Raw genomic sequence first — 15,567 nt, 5'->3', positions numbered from 1 at the left:
CTGAATTTATCCTTACACCCTTTTTGAACAAGGGTGTAACATTTGCAATTCTCCAGTCCTCTGGCACCACCCCTGTATCTACGGATGTTTGGAAGATTACGGCCAGTACCTCCGCAATTTCCACCCTTACTTCCCTCAGCAACCTCGGATGCATCCCATCCGGACCGGGTGACTTATCAACTTTAAGTACAGCCAGCCTTTCTAGTACCTCTTCTTTATCAATTTTTAGCCCACCCACTATCTCAACTATATCTCCCTTTACTGAGACTCTGGCCGTATCTTCTTCCTTGGTAAAGACAGATGCAAAGTCCTCATTTAGTACCTCAGCCATCCCCTCTGCCTCCATGAGTAGATCTCCTTTTTGGTCCCTAATCGGCCCCACCCCTCCTCTTACTACCCATTTACTGTTTACAGGTCTATCGAAGACTTCTGGATTCCCTTTTATGTTGGCCGCCAGTCTATTCTCAGACTCTCTCTTTGCCCCTCTTATTTCCTTTTTCACTTCCCCTCTGAACTTTCTATATTCTGCCTGGTTCTCATTTGTGTTATCAACCTGACATCTGTCATACGCCCCTTTTTCCCATTTCATCTTACTCACTATCTCTTTTGTCATCCAGGGAGCTCTGGGCTTTAATTGCCCTTTCTGCCTCGTGGGAATGTATCTAGACTGTACCCGAACCACGTAGGCCTCTTTTGATCCCTTTATCTTTGTTTCCGTGTGTAACTTGTCTCCGTACTGGGCAGGGCAGTGCCTGAGACCCATTAGTTGGCAGATGTGCAGCCAGATACAAATCGAGAAAGAACGAGCAGTGGAGTTGGGAGCAGATTACAGCAATCAGCTGGAACAAAGGTATTTCCTGCAAACACAACACACGCGGGTAGAAAGGAATTCAAGGAAATGTGAAACAGTGAAAAACAGATTAAAGACATAGAATCACTGACTAGAAGCTAATTGAGAGGTTTGAATGGTTTATATAGAGAATAACAGAGACCCTGGAGTAAGTTACAGGCTGGAAAGGGATATTGATATTGATATTGATAAAATGTGGCAGATGGAATTCATTTTGTTTTAAAAAATAACAGCAGTAATTTTACTCTGAATGGGAATGGGTTACGTGCTGTTCCCATATCCCTCCCTTCATCCACCTATTCAGTCTAATCTCGAATGTTGACCGTCTCTGCCTCACCCACTAAACCTGAAAGTGAACTTCACAGCTCTGTGTGAAGGAGTTTCTCCAGAGGCCTGATTGACAATCGGTGTCCAAGGTACAGGTGATTTCCTGTTGTGACCTCACAGACGATGAGATTATTCTATCTCTTCCTACACCGTTCTGTATCTCCACCTCCCTCCCTAAACCTGGGATCTTGCTGTGCGCAAATTGGCTGCCACGTTTCCTACATTACAACAGTGACTACACTTCAAAAAGTACTTCATTGGCTGTAAAGCACTTAGGGACATCCTGAGGTCGTGAAAGGCGCTATATAAATGCAAGTCTTTCTTTCTTAATTAAGGGCAGATTACACACTGATAGTTCTGCTTTAGTGCTTCCCTGATGAACTCGGTGACTGGATTTGCGAGCGAGCGATACTGAGCAGCGCGAGGCCAGAAAGCTCTGAGGTTCAGTCCCTGATCTGTCAGGTGATGGGACACAGTAGTCAGGGAAATTAAAACTAATATGGGCCAGAGCTCTCGCTCCCGAGCATTCAGTCCCACCCATTGTCTCACTGTCCCGGCACCAACCAGGTCTGTCTTATAGAATCATACAGTACAGGAGGCCATTCAGCCCACGTTGCCTGTGCCGGCTCTTTGAAAGAGCTATCCAATTAGTCCCATTCCCCGCTCTTTCCCCATAGCCCTGCAAATTTTTTCCCTTCAAGTATTTATCCCATTCCCTTTTGAAAGTTATTATTGAATCTGCTTCCACCGCCCGTTCAGGCAGCGCAGTCCAGATCAGAACAACTCGCTGCGTAAAAAAAAATTATCTCCTCCTCCCCCCACAGATGTTTTGTCTCTGTCATAGTGGTCCAATAACCCGCTGCCCATCACTGGAGGCAAAGTAGCAAAGGGCACCTATTATCCCCCCTCCCCCATGGAACTGTAGCCCAATATTGGTTAGTGCCTTCAGGAGAGGAGAGGAGGGGACCCGTACCCCAGTGAGAGTCAGCACCTTAAGGGGGAGAGGGGACCCGTACCGCAGTGAGAGTCAGCACCTTAAGGGGGAGAGGGGACCCGTACCCCAGTGAGAGTCAGCACCTTAAGGGGGAGAGGGGACCCGTACCCCAGTGAGAGTCAGCACCTTAAGGGGGAGAGGGGACCCGTACCCCAGTGAGAGTCAGCACCTTAAGGGGGAGAGGGGACCCGTACCCCAGTGAGAGTCAGCACCTTAAGGGGGAGAGGGGACCCGTACCCCAGTGAGAGTCAGCACCTTAAGGGGGAGAGGGGACCCGTACCCCAGTGAGAGTCAGCACCTTAAGGGGGAGAGGGGACCCGTACCCCAGTGAGAGTCAGCACCTTAAGGGGGAGAGGGGACCCGTACCCCAGTGAGAGTCAGCACCTTAAGGGGGAGAGGGGACCCGTACCCCAGTGAGAGTCAGCACCTTAAGGGGGAGAGGGGACCCGTACCCCAGTGAGAGTCAGCACCTTAAGGGGGAGAGGGGACCCGTACCCCAGTGAGAGTCAGCACCTTAAGGGGGAGAGGGGACCCGTACCCCAGTGAGAGTCAGCACCTTAAGGGGGAGAGGGGACCCGTACCCCAGTGAGAGTCAGCACCTTCAGGGGGAGAGGGGACCCGTACCCCAGTGAGAGTCAGCACCTTCAGGGGGAGAGGGGACCCGTACCCCAGTGAGAGTCAGCACCTTCAGGGGGAGAGGGGGAGATAAAGTGGTGGGAGAATAATTCAATTGAAGCCAGCTCCTAGAAAACAAACACCCAGACCTCGTCTTAAAATGTCATTTATTGTTAAATGTTTTAGCTTATGTAATTGCAAATTGCACTGAATGTACAGCACAGAAACAGGCCATTCGGCCCCACAGGTCTGTGCTGGTGTTTATGCTCCATACACGCCTATGTGAAAATGTGCATTTAAATGGTACGTAACAAACTCATGAAGTCTCAAAAATAAAAAATACAAATCTTAGTGATTTAAAATATAACAGTTGAATATTTACAGATTTCAAACAGTTACTTTTTGGTGCTCAACAGTTAACACAGACCCCACCGCTCCCCCTCCCACCCCCCTCCTCCCCCCTCCCCACCGCTCCCCCTCCCACCCCCCTCCTCCCCCCTCCCCACCGCTCCCCCTCCCACCCCCCCTCCTCCCCACCGCTCCCCCTCCTCCCACCGCTCCCCCTCCTCACCGCTCCCCCTCCTCGCTCCCCCCTGCTCCCCCTCCCCCCCCCCTCCTCCCCACCGCTCCCCCCCTCCTCCCCACCGCTCCCCCCTCCTCCCCACCGCTCCCCCCTCCCCACCGCTCCCCCTCCTCCCCACCCCTCTCCTCCCCCTCGCTCCCCCCTGCTCCCCCTCCCCCCCCCTCCTCCCCACCGCTCCCCTCTCCTCCCCACCGCTCCCCCTCCTCCCCCCTGCTCCCCCTCCTCCCCCCCTCCTCCCCACCGCTCCCCCTCCTCACCCCTCCTCCCCTCCCTCCACTCCCCACTTTGGAAATGGAGCAGCTGTTGAGGAGCTACAGGAGGGTGAGGTGCTGGAGAACATCCATCAGACACAAAACCAAACCTCAGCAGGTCACTGCCTCCAGGAGGAGGGGAAGAAGAAAAAAAGTGAAAAGACAGGATGGAAGAAGCAGATGAAGGAGTGAAGCTTCGCTCTGGGTACAGTTCACATTGTGGCAAAGAATCTCCCACTCCCAACATCTGGAGCTTTTCAAACATTCATTCTGGGGATGTGGGAGTCACTGGCCAGGCCGGCATTGATTGCCCGTCCCTCGTTGCCCTGAGGTGGTGCTGGGCCTTCTTGAACCGCTGCAGTCCGTGTGGAGTTATTTTTTGTAGTATTTTAATACAACTGAGCGGTTTGCTAGGCTTCTTCAGAGGGCAGTTAAGAGTCAACCACGCTGGTGTGGGACTGGAATCACATATAGGCCCAGACCGGGTAAGGACGGCAGGTTACATAGAGTTACACAGAGTCTACAGCACAGAAACAGGCCATTCGGCCCAACTGGTCTATGTTATCATTTATGTTCCATGAGCCTCCTCCCTCCCTACTTCATCTCTCCCTATCAGCATATCCTTCTATTCCTTTCTCCCTCATGTGTTTATCGAGCTTCCCCTTAAATCCATCTATTCTATTCCCCTCAACTACTCCTTGTGGGAGCGAGTTCCACATTCTCACCACTCTCTGGGTAAAGAAGTTTCTCCTGAATTCCCTATTGGATTTATTAGTGGCGATCTTATATTTATGATCTCCAGTTCTGGTCTCCCCCACAAGTAGAAACATTTTCTCTCCGTCTACCCCATCAAACCCTATCATTATCTTAAAGACCTCTATCAGGTCACCCCTCAGTCTTCTCTTTTCTAGAGAAAAGAGTCCCAGTCTGTTCAGCCTTTCCTGATAAGTATATACTCTCAGTTCTGGTATCATCCTTGTGAATCTTTTTTGCACCTTCTATAATATGGAGGCCAGAACTGTGCACAATACTCCAAGTGTGCTCTAAGGTTCTACACAAGTTTAACATAATTTCCCTGCTTTTCAATTCTATCCCTCTAGAAACGAACCACAGTGTTTGATTTGCTCGTTTTATGGCCTTATTAACCTGCGTCGTTACTTTTAGTGATTTGTGTATCTGTACCCCCAGATCCCTCTGCTCCTCGACCCCATTTAGACTCTTATTATCCAAGCAGTGTGTGGCCTCCTTATTCTTCCTACCAAAATGTACCACCTCACACTTATCAATATTGCAATTCATTTGCCAATTACACGTCCATTCTGCAAGTTTATTAATGTATTTTGTCGCAGTCCTCCTCAGTATTAACTATACCCCCCAATTTGGTGTCGTCTGCAAATTTTTAAATTGTACTTCTGATTCCCAAGTCCAAATTATTTATGTAAATGGTGAACAACAGAGGTCCCATCACTGATCCCTGTGGAACACCACTTCCCACCGTTCGCCAGTCTGAGGTATCTACCCTTAACCCCTACTCTGTTTTGTAGCCAGCTTGTTATCCATTCTGCTACCTGTCCCCTGACTCCACATGCTCTGACCTTAATCATGAGTCTACAATGCGGTACCTTATCGAAGGCCTTCTGAAAATCCAAATATATTACATCTACTGCATTACCCTTTCTGTTACTTCTTCAAAGAATTCAATAAGGTTGGTCAAACATGACTTTCCCTTTTGAAATACTTGCTGACTATTCTTTATTTTATTTTCAGTTTCTAGATGTTTTTCTATTACATCTTTGAGTAAAGATTCCTTTATCTTTCCTATCACTGATATTAAGCTAATTGGTCTATAGTTCCCTGGACTTGTTCTATCTCCCTTTTTTAAATATAGCAATAACATTAACTGTCCGCCAGTCCTCTGGCACTATTCCCTTTTCGAATGAGTTTTTATATATATGTAACAGTGCCTCTGCTATCTCTTCTCTAACTTCTTTTAAAATGTGCGAATGTAATCCATCCGGACCAGGGGTTTTATCCTCTCTAAGTTTGATTAGTTTATCAATTATCTCCCCACTATCTGTCTTAAATGTCTTTATATCTTTTTTGATCTCTTGCCCATCATGTTAGTCTCCCTGGTAAATACTGAGGCAAAGTAATTATTCAATATTTCTGCCATTTCGCTGTCATTACCTGTGAGTTTATCGTGTGCATCCCTCAGTGGCCCTAACCCTATCCTGATTTTTCTTTCATTATTTATGTGTCTGTAGAATACTTCACTATTTCTTTATATATTCCTCAATAATTTAATTTCTCTTTGCTTTCTTAATTGTTTTTTTGACTTCTTTCCTAACTTCTTCCTATTCCCTCTTGTCTTCCTCTCTTTTATTGTCTATTTCCTTGGTCCATGTCTCTTAGTTTCAGTTTTACCCTCATCACTATATTCATCCATGGTGTTTCATTATTGGCTCGTTTGTTTTTGTTTTATTTTTTTAAGAAGAGGACTGACTATATTGCTCCTGAACTCTATTTATCACGGTTTTAAATATTTATACTGCAGCAGGTTTCCTCCCATAAAAGGACATTAATGAACCAGTTGGGTTTTTACGACAATCTGACAGCTTCACGGTCACTTTTACTGAGACCAGCTTTTTATTTCCAGATTTAGAAAAAAATTGAATTCAAATTCTCAAACTGCCAGGGTAGGATTTGAACTCATGTTCTCTGCATTATTAGTCCAGTAACAGAACCTCTCCACTACCATAACTCTAATTGTTATTTAATAGACCCTGTGGATTTACTGATAAGCCTGTGCCAGGTAACAGGGCGTGGCTACCTCTGGGATTGGTGGCTGGGTTCCTAGTACAGCAATCTGGGAAATACAATATCCTGAGCATTACTTAAAAAGCACAGTACAGAGGGAAAAAAGTCTTAAGTGTTCCCTCTACAAAATGTAAAGAGATGTGTAGTTCTATTTTAAAATCTTGTTTCTTCCCTTGTTAAAATCAAACTTTGTTCAGTAAGTGACCTGTAAAAGAGAAAAACTAATGTCAGATTTCACAAACAGCTTGCAGAATTGCAGATATATTTAACATCAACACCATCACATCTTAAACCCCTCCCACAAACTTTGCTCTCTCAAGAGCAGCAGACACATGGGAACACCACCACCTGCACGTTCCCCTCCAAGTCACACACCATCCCGACTTGGAAATATATCGCCGTTCCTTCATCGTCGCTGGGTCAAAATCCTGGAACTCCCTTCCCAACAGCACTGTGGGAGAACCTTCACCACACGGACTGCAGCGGTTCAAGAAGGCGGCTCACCACCACCTTCTCAAGGGCAATTAGGGATGGGCAATAAATGCCGGCCTCGCCAGTGACGCCCACATCCCGAGAACGGATGAAGAAAAATATTCCTTCCAAGCTCTAAATACCCCATCCTACACTCTCCCCCTCCCCCAGACCCTCACTGCACTGAAAATAGACCCATTGCTACCACCATCTCCAACTTATTCTTTCTCAGGATCTAAAAACTGTGGATACCCTCCTCTCCCTCAGTGTTCCCTCTCTTTTACAATCGAGAGTCACTCAATCCTCAACTGTGGGCCTTGGTTCCACACCCGGGTTTCTGAAACCTTTTCTTAAAAAAAGCAAGAGAACTGATTGGAGTTTTCACTCCTGCGCTCGGTTCCATGAAGCACTGTAAAAAAAACCAGAACCAATCACCAGAGGCAGCAGGAGACTCAAACACAGCCATGATTGGGAATGCCGACTTTACAATCACACCCAATAATTCAGCCCGAACGGCCTGCTCCTGTTCAACAAGAACGGACAGTGACTGAGTGACGGCAATTCCTGAACCCGCTCGTTGGAAAACAAAGAAACAAAAAAAAAAGTTATGCTGGCCATCATCTCCCCTCTCGGGATCTTTTACATCCACCTGAGGGGGCAGACGGGGCCTCGGTTTAACGTCTCATCCAAAAGACGGCCCCTCCGACAGCGCGGCGCTCCCTCGGCGCGGCCCCTCCGACAGCGCGGCGCTCCCTCGGCGCGGCCCCTCCGACAGCGCGGCGCTCCCTCGGCGCGGCTCTGGGAGTGTCAGCCTGGATTTTGTGCTCAGGTCTCTGGAGTGGGGCTTGAACCCCATGACCTTCTGACTCTGAGACGAGAGAGAACACGAGAGGACGAGAGAGAGAGAGAGAGAGAGAGAACACGAGAGGACGAGAGAGAGAGAGAGAGAGAGAACACGAGAGGACGAGAGAGAGAGAGAGAGAGAGAACACGAGAGGACGAGAGAGAGAGAGAGAACACGAGAGGACGAGAGAGAGAGAGAGAACACGAGAGGACGAGAGAGAGAGAGAGAGAACACGAGAGGACGAGAGAGAGAGAGAGAGAACACGAGAGGACGAGAGAGAGAGAGAGAGAACACGAGAGGACGAGAGAGAGAGAGAGAACACGAGAGGACGAGAGAGAGAGAGAGAACACGAGAGGACGAGAGAGAGAGAGAGAACACGAGAGGACGAGAGAGAGAGAGAGAACACGAGAGGACGAGAGAGAGAGAGAGAACACGAGAGGACGAGAGAGAGAGAGAAAGGGAGGGAGAGAGAGAGAGAGAGAGAGAAAGGGAGGGAGAGAGAGAGAGAGAGAGAGAAAGGGAGGGAGAGAGAGAGAGAGAGAGAGAAAGGGAGGGAGAGAGAGAGGAAGAGAGAGAGGGAGAGAGAGAGGGAGAGAGAGAGGGAGAGAGAGAGGGAGAGAGAGAGGGAGGGAGAGAGGGAGGGAGAGAGGGAGGGAGAGAGGGAGGGAGAGAGGGAGGGAGAGAGGGAGGGAGAGAGGGAGGGAGGGAGAGAGGAAGGGAGAAAGGGAGAGAGAGAGAAGAAGGGAGAGAGAGGGAGAGAGAGAGGGAGAGAGAGAGGGAGGGAGAGAGGGAGGGAGAGAGGGAGGGAGAGAGGGAGGGAGAGAGGGAGGGAGAGAGGGAGGGAGAGAGGAAGGGAGAAAGGAAGGGAGAAAGGGAGAGAGAGAGAAGAAGGGAGAGAGAGGGAGAGAGCTACCCGCTGACCCACGGCAGAAGCCAAGTTGGTGAGGAGGAAACATCCCAGGGTCATGAGCTTGTAATTTTTAAATTCACCCCAGCATTCAGCTGTCCTTAAGGCTGAATCGGTTACCTCACAGTGTCACTCTGTCACGCCTCTACTGCGGACTCTGCCACTTCCGTCGCAATCATCGCCTCGCGGTTTAATTTTTCCAGTTCCGTACTGTAAAAAAATACAGAGAGGGAAGGTGAGGGAGGAGCAACCGTCACTGAGCAGGACGCTCCTCTCCCGTCAGCTGGTGCTGGTGCTATTCATTGAGAAACCAGGGACCATGGCACAGCATTGTTGGCAACATCAGCAGAGAAGATGCACTAACGCTGGAAATATTGGTGATGGCAAATGGGTTTTAAAGCTGTAGCTCTGGAGACACACCAAACCTCCGAGTTTTGTGGACCTGGAGATTTGGGAATGGGCTGATTGGTGGATAAATCCTCAATCAGAACTCCGAGATCATTGAAAGTTACGGCACAGAAGGAGGCCATTCGGCCCATCATGTCTGCGCTGGCCGAGAAAGAGCCACCCAGCTTAATCCCACTTTCCAGCTCTTGGCCCGTAGCCCTGTCGGTCACGGCTCTTCAGGTGCTTTTTAAATGAGTTGAGGGTTTCTGCCTCTCCCACCCTCTCAGGCAGTGAGTTCCAGACCCCCACCACCCTCTGGGTGAAAACATTTCTCCTCAGCTCCCCTCTAATCCTTCTACCAATTACTTTAAATCTGTGCCCCTGGTCACTGACCCCTCTGCGAAGGGAAAGAGGTCCTCCCTATCCATTCTATCTAATCCAGTCATAATTTTATATACCTCTATTAAATCTCCTCTCAGCCTCCATTGTTCCAAAGAAAACAACCCCAGCCTATCCAATCTTTTCTCATAGCTAAAATTCTCCAGCCCTGGCAATATCCTCATAAATCTCCTCTGCACCCTCTCTAGTACAATCACATCTTTCCTGTTATGTGGTGACCAGAACTGTACACAGTACTCAAGCTGTGGCCTAAGCAATGTTTTATACAGTTCCAGCATAACCTCCCTGCTCTTATATTCTGTACCTCGGCTAATGAAGGAAAGTATCCCGTATGCCTTTTTAACCACCTTATCTACCTGTCCTGCTACCTTCAGGGATCTGTGGACATGCACTCCAAGGTCCCTCACTTCCTCCCATTTATTGTGTACTCCCTTGCCTTGTTTGCCCTCCCCAAATGCATTACCTCACACTTCTCCGGATTGAATTCCATTTGTCACTTTTCTGCCCACCTGACCAGTCCATTGATATCTTCCTGCAGTCTACAGCTTTCCTCCTCACTATCAACCACACGGCCAATTTTTGTATCATCTGCAAACTTCTTGATCAAGCCCCCCACATTCAAGTCCAAATCATTAATATATACCTCAAAAAGCAAGGGACCCAGTACTGAGCCTTGCGGAACCCCACTGGAAACAGCCTTCCAGTCACAAAAACACCCATCGACCATTACCCTTTGCTTCTTGTGAGACGTGTTAGTATCAGCAACCAGAGATCTCTAGGAATTACTGGGAACAGGGGTTTAAACTCTGTACGTGGCCCCAAGGCTCCGTATTACAGACCTGGATAACCCACAGAGATAAAAGGCTCGGACACTCAACTGTGGACTGTAAGAGGAACGAGAGACTGAGGGATTGAGGGTTTCCATCTGCTGACAAAGGGTTTGTGTCGCGTTTGAGGACGATGTTGGTTTGTGTGGGGCACAGTCCCACAGACATTGATCATTGTCCAGTACCTGTCCCAAGGGGATATTGTTCACATTGAACCTAGACATTGAGTGTCAGTAGGTTATTCGACCAAGTGAAGCAGCGCACCAACGGACCACCTCACTCGTACTTTCCAACGGCAGTATCTGGATAGAAAAAAAGGGGCAGGATCTTTCCCCGCACTCCCCAGGGGCACTAGGGTTCAGTTGTTGTTCCCCCAAAGGAGGCCAAGAGCAGCTTCCTACCCGTTTCGGTTTTCATATTCATGTTCCTCTTTCTCGTCCTCCATCTCCTCAACATCCATGGCCTCCCTCCACTTCCTACAGAGCTGGACGGTAACCACAGAAATCACGATCACCACCACCAGCCCAGTGGCTCCTCCAATTACGATGCCCAAGATCAGCATCTCCGAGTAGTTGACTGCAGGCGGGAGAATGAAGAGACATTAAATCCAGCTCATCTGCTTTACAGGGAACCGTTCCATGTTCCATCCCCCATCTCAGTCCAGGGAGGGGGTTGCGACAATTAGCTAGAATCAGCCGTATTTCCCACTCTTGATCACTATCCAGTGAACCTTGCTGGACATGATCAGGCTTGGCTGTGATGCCCCCACAGTCAAATAGCACACCAACACTCATTGCCCATCTCACACACTACGGAACCGTAGCCCAGTGGGGACCAGTGATGGAAGCTGGGGGCTCCCTGGACTGAGTGTATTGGAAGCTGCATTTACGACTGGACCAGGGGCACCTCATCATCCATGGCCCCGTCTCACCCAGACCCAGTGCACAGGTCAAGGTGGCGGGGGGAGCCGCCTGTGCCAGCTGTGGCTCAGTGGGCAGACTCTCGCCTCGGAGTCAGAAGGTCGTGGGTTCAAGTCCCACTCCAGAGACTCGGGCACAAAATCCAGGCTGACACTCGCAGTGCAGTACCGAGGGAGCGCCGCACTGTCGGAGGGGCAGTACCGAGGGAGCGCCGCACTGTCGGAGGGGCAGTACCGAGGGAGCGCCGCACTGTCGGAGGGGCAGTACCGAGGGAGCGCCGCACTGTCGGAGGGGCAGTACCGAGGGAGCGCCGCACTGTCGGAGGGGCAGTACCGAGGGAGCGCCGCACTGTCGGAGGGGCAGTACCGAGGGAGCGCCGCACTGTCGGAGGGGCAGTACCGAGGGAGCGCCGCACTGTCGGAGGGGCCGTCTGCCCTCTCGGGGACGTAAAAGATCCCAAACACTATTTTGAAGAAGAGCAGGGGAGTTTTCCCCGGTGTCCTGGCCAATATTAATCCTTCAACCAACATCACTGAAACAGATTATCTGGTCATTATCACATTGCTGTTTGTGGGATCTTGCTGTGCACAAAATTGGCTGCCGCGTTTCCTACATTACAACAGTGACTGTAAAGCGTGTGGGACATTCTGAGTTTGTGAAAGGCGCGATAAAAATACAAGTTCTTTCTTTTTTCTTTCTGAAGTGAATCCTCCTGGCGGAGCTTCGATATAAAATCAGCCCTCCAACACTGAGAGGTCCCCCAGGCCCCATCACAATCGCACCGCTTCAATACAAACCTTTATAGACAACGCTAAGTTTGATTTCACCAGCCACCCCGTCTATGTCGGGGGGATTTTTCACAATGCACAGGAAGGTTCCATTGTCCGTGAAGCGCAGATTAGTGACCGTGATGGATCCGTCCTTTCTCCAAATGTCCCCTGACCAGACCACCCGGCCCTTAAACCGCCCTTTGAGAGGAGGGAATGGCTCCTCATGATAATAAAAGATCTGTGGAGAGATGGAGAGGATTACACTCGAGTGACACTGAACCTGCGGCATGCACCCCTCCAACACCTCTCAAGGTCGGTGTAGAGGGAGCTTTACTCTGTATCTAACCCTGTACCTGCCCTGGGAGTGTTTGATGGGACAGTGTAGAGGGAGCTTTACTCTGTATCTAACCCTGTACCTGACCCTGGGAGTGTTTGATGGGACAGTGTAGAGGGAGCTTTACTCTGTATCTAACCCTGTACCTGCCCTGGGAGTGTTTGACGGGACAGTGTAGAGGGAGCTTTACTCTGTATCTAACCCTGTACCTGCCCTGGGAGTGTTTGACGGGACAGTGTAGAGGGAGCTTTACTCTGTATCTAACCCTGTACCTGCCCTGGGAGTGTTTGATGGGACAGTGTAGAGGGAGCTTTACTCTGTATCTAACCCTGTACCTGCCCTGGGAGTGTTTGATGGGACAGTGTAGAGGGAGCTTTACTCTGTATCTAACCCTGTACCTGACCCTGGGAGTGTTTGATGGGACAGTGTAGAGGGAGCTTTACTCTGTATCTAACCCTGTACCTGACCCTGGGAGTGTTTGATGGGACAGTGTAGAGGGAGCTTTACTCTGTATCTAACCCTGTACCTGCCCTGGGAGTGTTTGATGGGACAGTGTAGAGGGAGCTTTACTCTGTATCTAACCCTGTACCTGCCCTGGGAGTGTTTGATGGGACAGTGTAGAGGGAGCTTTACTCTGTATCTAACCCGTGCTGTACCTGCCCTGAGAGGGCCGGATGGGACAGGGTGGCCGGGGCCGTGTCGGGCCGGAGGGGGGCGCGTCGGATTTAAATATCAGACATCGCCCGTTGCTGATACTGACACAATGTGATATTGTGATTGACGATTTAGCTACATCATTAGATAAATTTAAAACCGAAATAGACAGTTTCCTAGAAGTAAAGGGAATTAGGGGTTATGGGGAGCGGGCAGGAAATTGGACATGAAGCTGAGTTCGGATCGGTCAATGCCCTGTGGGTGGCGGAGAGGGCCCAGGGGCTATGTGGCCGGGTCCTGCTCCGACTTCTTGTGTTCTTTAGATTTGTGGTTGGGATCAGATCAGCCATGATCTTATTGAATGGCGGAGCAGGCTCGAGGGGCCGATTGGCCTACTCCTGCTCCAATTTCTTATGTTCTTATGATTTATCCACCAAGAGGCAACAACTTTAAGAACAACCCCTGTGAAACCTGCAGGCCCAGGAAACTGAATCCAGACCAGCCAGTGACTGAGGGATAGCAGGGTAACTAGGGCTGAGTGGTTGGGCTTTGGGGGCAGAGCTGCATGTAGTTCGAGGGGCATTAGATAGACACCCCTGATTTAAGCATTGTTGAGACTACATTGTTTCAATAATGTCTAGACATCCAGCCCAGAATCAGCCCAGCCCGAGGGGTCAGTACAGGTAACCTCTACCTCAAACTACAGAGCCAGGGACTCCCCGCAGGACACTCACAGACTCTTCGTTCCCATCATCGAGCGGGCGGAAGTGCCAGGCAATGTTGGTTCGTTTCCCCACAGGGGAGCTTGACTGAAAGGTGCACCTTAGGCGTTGCTCGGTGCCGTTACGAGCCTCGACTGCCCCTCCTGTGTAAACATCAACGCCAGTGACATCACCGATACCTGCGAGGGAGGGACACAGCAAGCACATCACTCCTCAACATCACCGCATCGATGGTGTGAATGGTCAGTCAGCAGGGTAAGGATTACTCACTGTGCAACTGTACAGTCACTGTTTATTCAATACAACCATTAAATTGCTGAATAAACAGGGACTCTGTACAGTTACACAGTGAGTGACCCTCACCCTGAATAAACAGCGACTCTGCGCAGTTACACAGTGAGTGACCCTCACCCTGAATAAACAGCGACTCTGTGCAGTTACAGTGAGTGACCCTCACCCTGAATAAACAGCGACTCTGTGCAGTTACACAGTGAGTGACCCTCACCCTGAATAAACAGGGACTCTGTACAGTTACAGTGAGTGACCCTCACCCTGAATAAACAGCGACTCTGTGCAGTTACATAGTGAGTGACCCTCACCCTGAATAAACAGGGACTCTGTACAGTTACAGTGAGTGACCCTCACCCTGAATAAACAAACAGTGACTTTTTTTATATTCGTTCATGGGATGTGGGCGTCGCTGGCAAGGCCGGCATTTATTGCCCATCCCTAATTGCCCTCGAGAAGGTGGTGGTGAGCCGCCTTCTTGAACCGCTGCAGTCCATGTGGTGACGGTTCTCACACAATGCTGTTAGGAAGGGAGTTCCAGGATTTTGACCCAGTGACGATGAAGGAACGGTGATATATTTCCAAGTCGGGATGGTGTGTGACTTGGAGGGGAATGTGCAGGTGGTGTTGTTCCCATGTACCTGCTGCTCTTGTCCTTCTAGGTGGTAGAGGTCGCGGGTTTGGGAGGTGCTGTCGTAGAAGCCTTGGCGAGTTGCTGCAGTGCATCCTGTGGATGGTACACACTGCAGCCACAGTGCGCCGGTGGTGAAGGGTGTGAATGTTTAGGGTGGTGGATGGGGTGCCAATCAAGCGGGCTGCTTTGTCCTGGATGGTGTCGAGCTTCTTAAGTGTTGTTGGAGCTGCACTCATCCAGGCAAGTGGAGAGTATTCCATCACACTCCTGACTTGTGCCTTGTATATGGTGGAAAGGCTTTGGGGAGTCAGGAGGTGAGTCACTCGCCGCAGAATACCTAGCCTCTGACCTGCTCTTGTAGCCACAGTATTTATATGGCTGGTCCAGTTAAGTTTCTGGTCAATGGTGATCCCCAGGATGTTGATGGTGGGGGATTCGGCGATGGTAATGCCATTGAATGTCAAGGGGAGGTGGTTAGACCCTCTCTTGTTGGAGATGGTCATTGCCTGGCACGAATGTTACTTGCCACTTATCAGTCCAAGCCTGGATGTTGTCCAGGTCTTGCTGCATGCGGGCTCGGACTGCTTCATTATTTGAGGGGTTGCGAATGGAACTGAACACTGTGCAATCATCAGTGAACATCCCCATTTCTGACCTTATGATGGAGGGAAGGTCATTGATGAAGCAGCTGAAGATGGTTGGGCCTTGGACACTGCCCTGAGGAGCTCCTGCAGCAATGCCCTGGGGCTGAGATGATTGGCCTCCAACAACCACTACCATCTTCCTTTGTGCTCGGTATGACTGCAGCCACTGGAGAGTTTTCCCCCTGATTCCCATTGACTTCAATTTTACTAGGGCTCCTTGGTGCCACACTCGGTCAAATGCTGCCTTGATGTCAAGGGCAGTCACTCTCACCTCACCTCTGGAATTCAGCTCTTTTGTCCATGTTTGGACCAAGGCTGTAATGAGGTCTG

The 15,567-nt window shown here is 49.9% G+C and overlaps 1 protein-coding gene across 1 annotated transcript; it reads right to left on the bottom strand.

The window, feature by feature from the left end:
* Nucleotides 1-3,612: 3,612 nt before the first annotated feature.
* On the bottom strand, nt 3,613-13,878 carry LOC137309298 (myelin protein zero-like protein 2). Its single transcript, XM_067977557.1, has 5 exons — nt 13,684-13,878; nt 11,989-12,199; nt 10,673-10,847; nt 8,779-8,868; nt 3,613-6,642 (listed from the first exon to the last, which is right to left on the bottom strand). Exons 1-4 carry the CDS (start codon nt 13,876-13,878, stop codon nt 8,796-8,798), a joined length of 654 nt encoding a protein of 217 aa, XP_067833658.1. The 3' UTR covers nt 3,613-6,642; nt 8,779-8,795.
* Between the last annotated feature and the right edge of the window lie 1,689 nt (nt 13,879-15,567).

The sequence above is a fragment of the Heptranchias perlo genome, unplaced genomic scaffold, assembly GCF_035084215.1.
Source record: "Heptranchias perlo isolate sHepPer1 unplaced genomic scaffold, sHepPer1.hap1 HAP1_SCAFFOLD_1595, whole genome shotgun sequence".
In the NCBI taxonomy this organism is placed as follows: Eukaryota; Metazoa; Chordata; class Chondrichthyes; order Hexanchiformes; family Hexanchidae; genus Heptranchias; species Heptranchias perlo.
This window is presented reverse-complemented; position numbering and strand designations above follow the sequence as displayed.

What these genes read in the sequence shown, in the direction of transcription:
- LOC137309298 (XM_067977557.1), bottom strand. Translation starts at nt 13,878, where the DNA reads ATGTGCTTGCTGTGTCCCTCCCTCGCAGGTATCGGTGATGTCACTGGC. An exon ending in ATGATGGGAACGAAGAGTCT is followed by an intron (nt 12,200 to 13,683) that starts GTGAGTGTCCTG and finishes ATCTCTCCACAG; the next exon opens with ATCTTTTATTATCATGAGGA. An exon ending in ACTTAGCGTTGTCTATAAAG is followed by an intron (nt 10,848 to 11,988) that starts GTTTGTATTGAA and finishes TCCCGCCTGCAG; the next exon opens with TCAACTACTCGGAGATGCTG.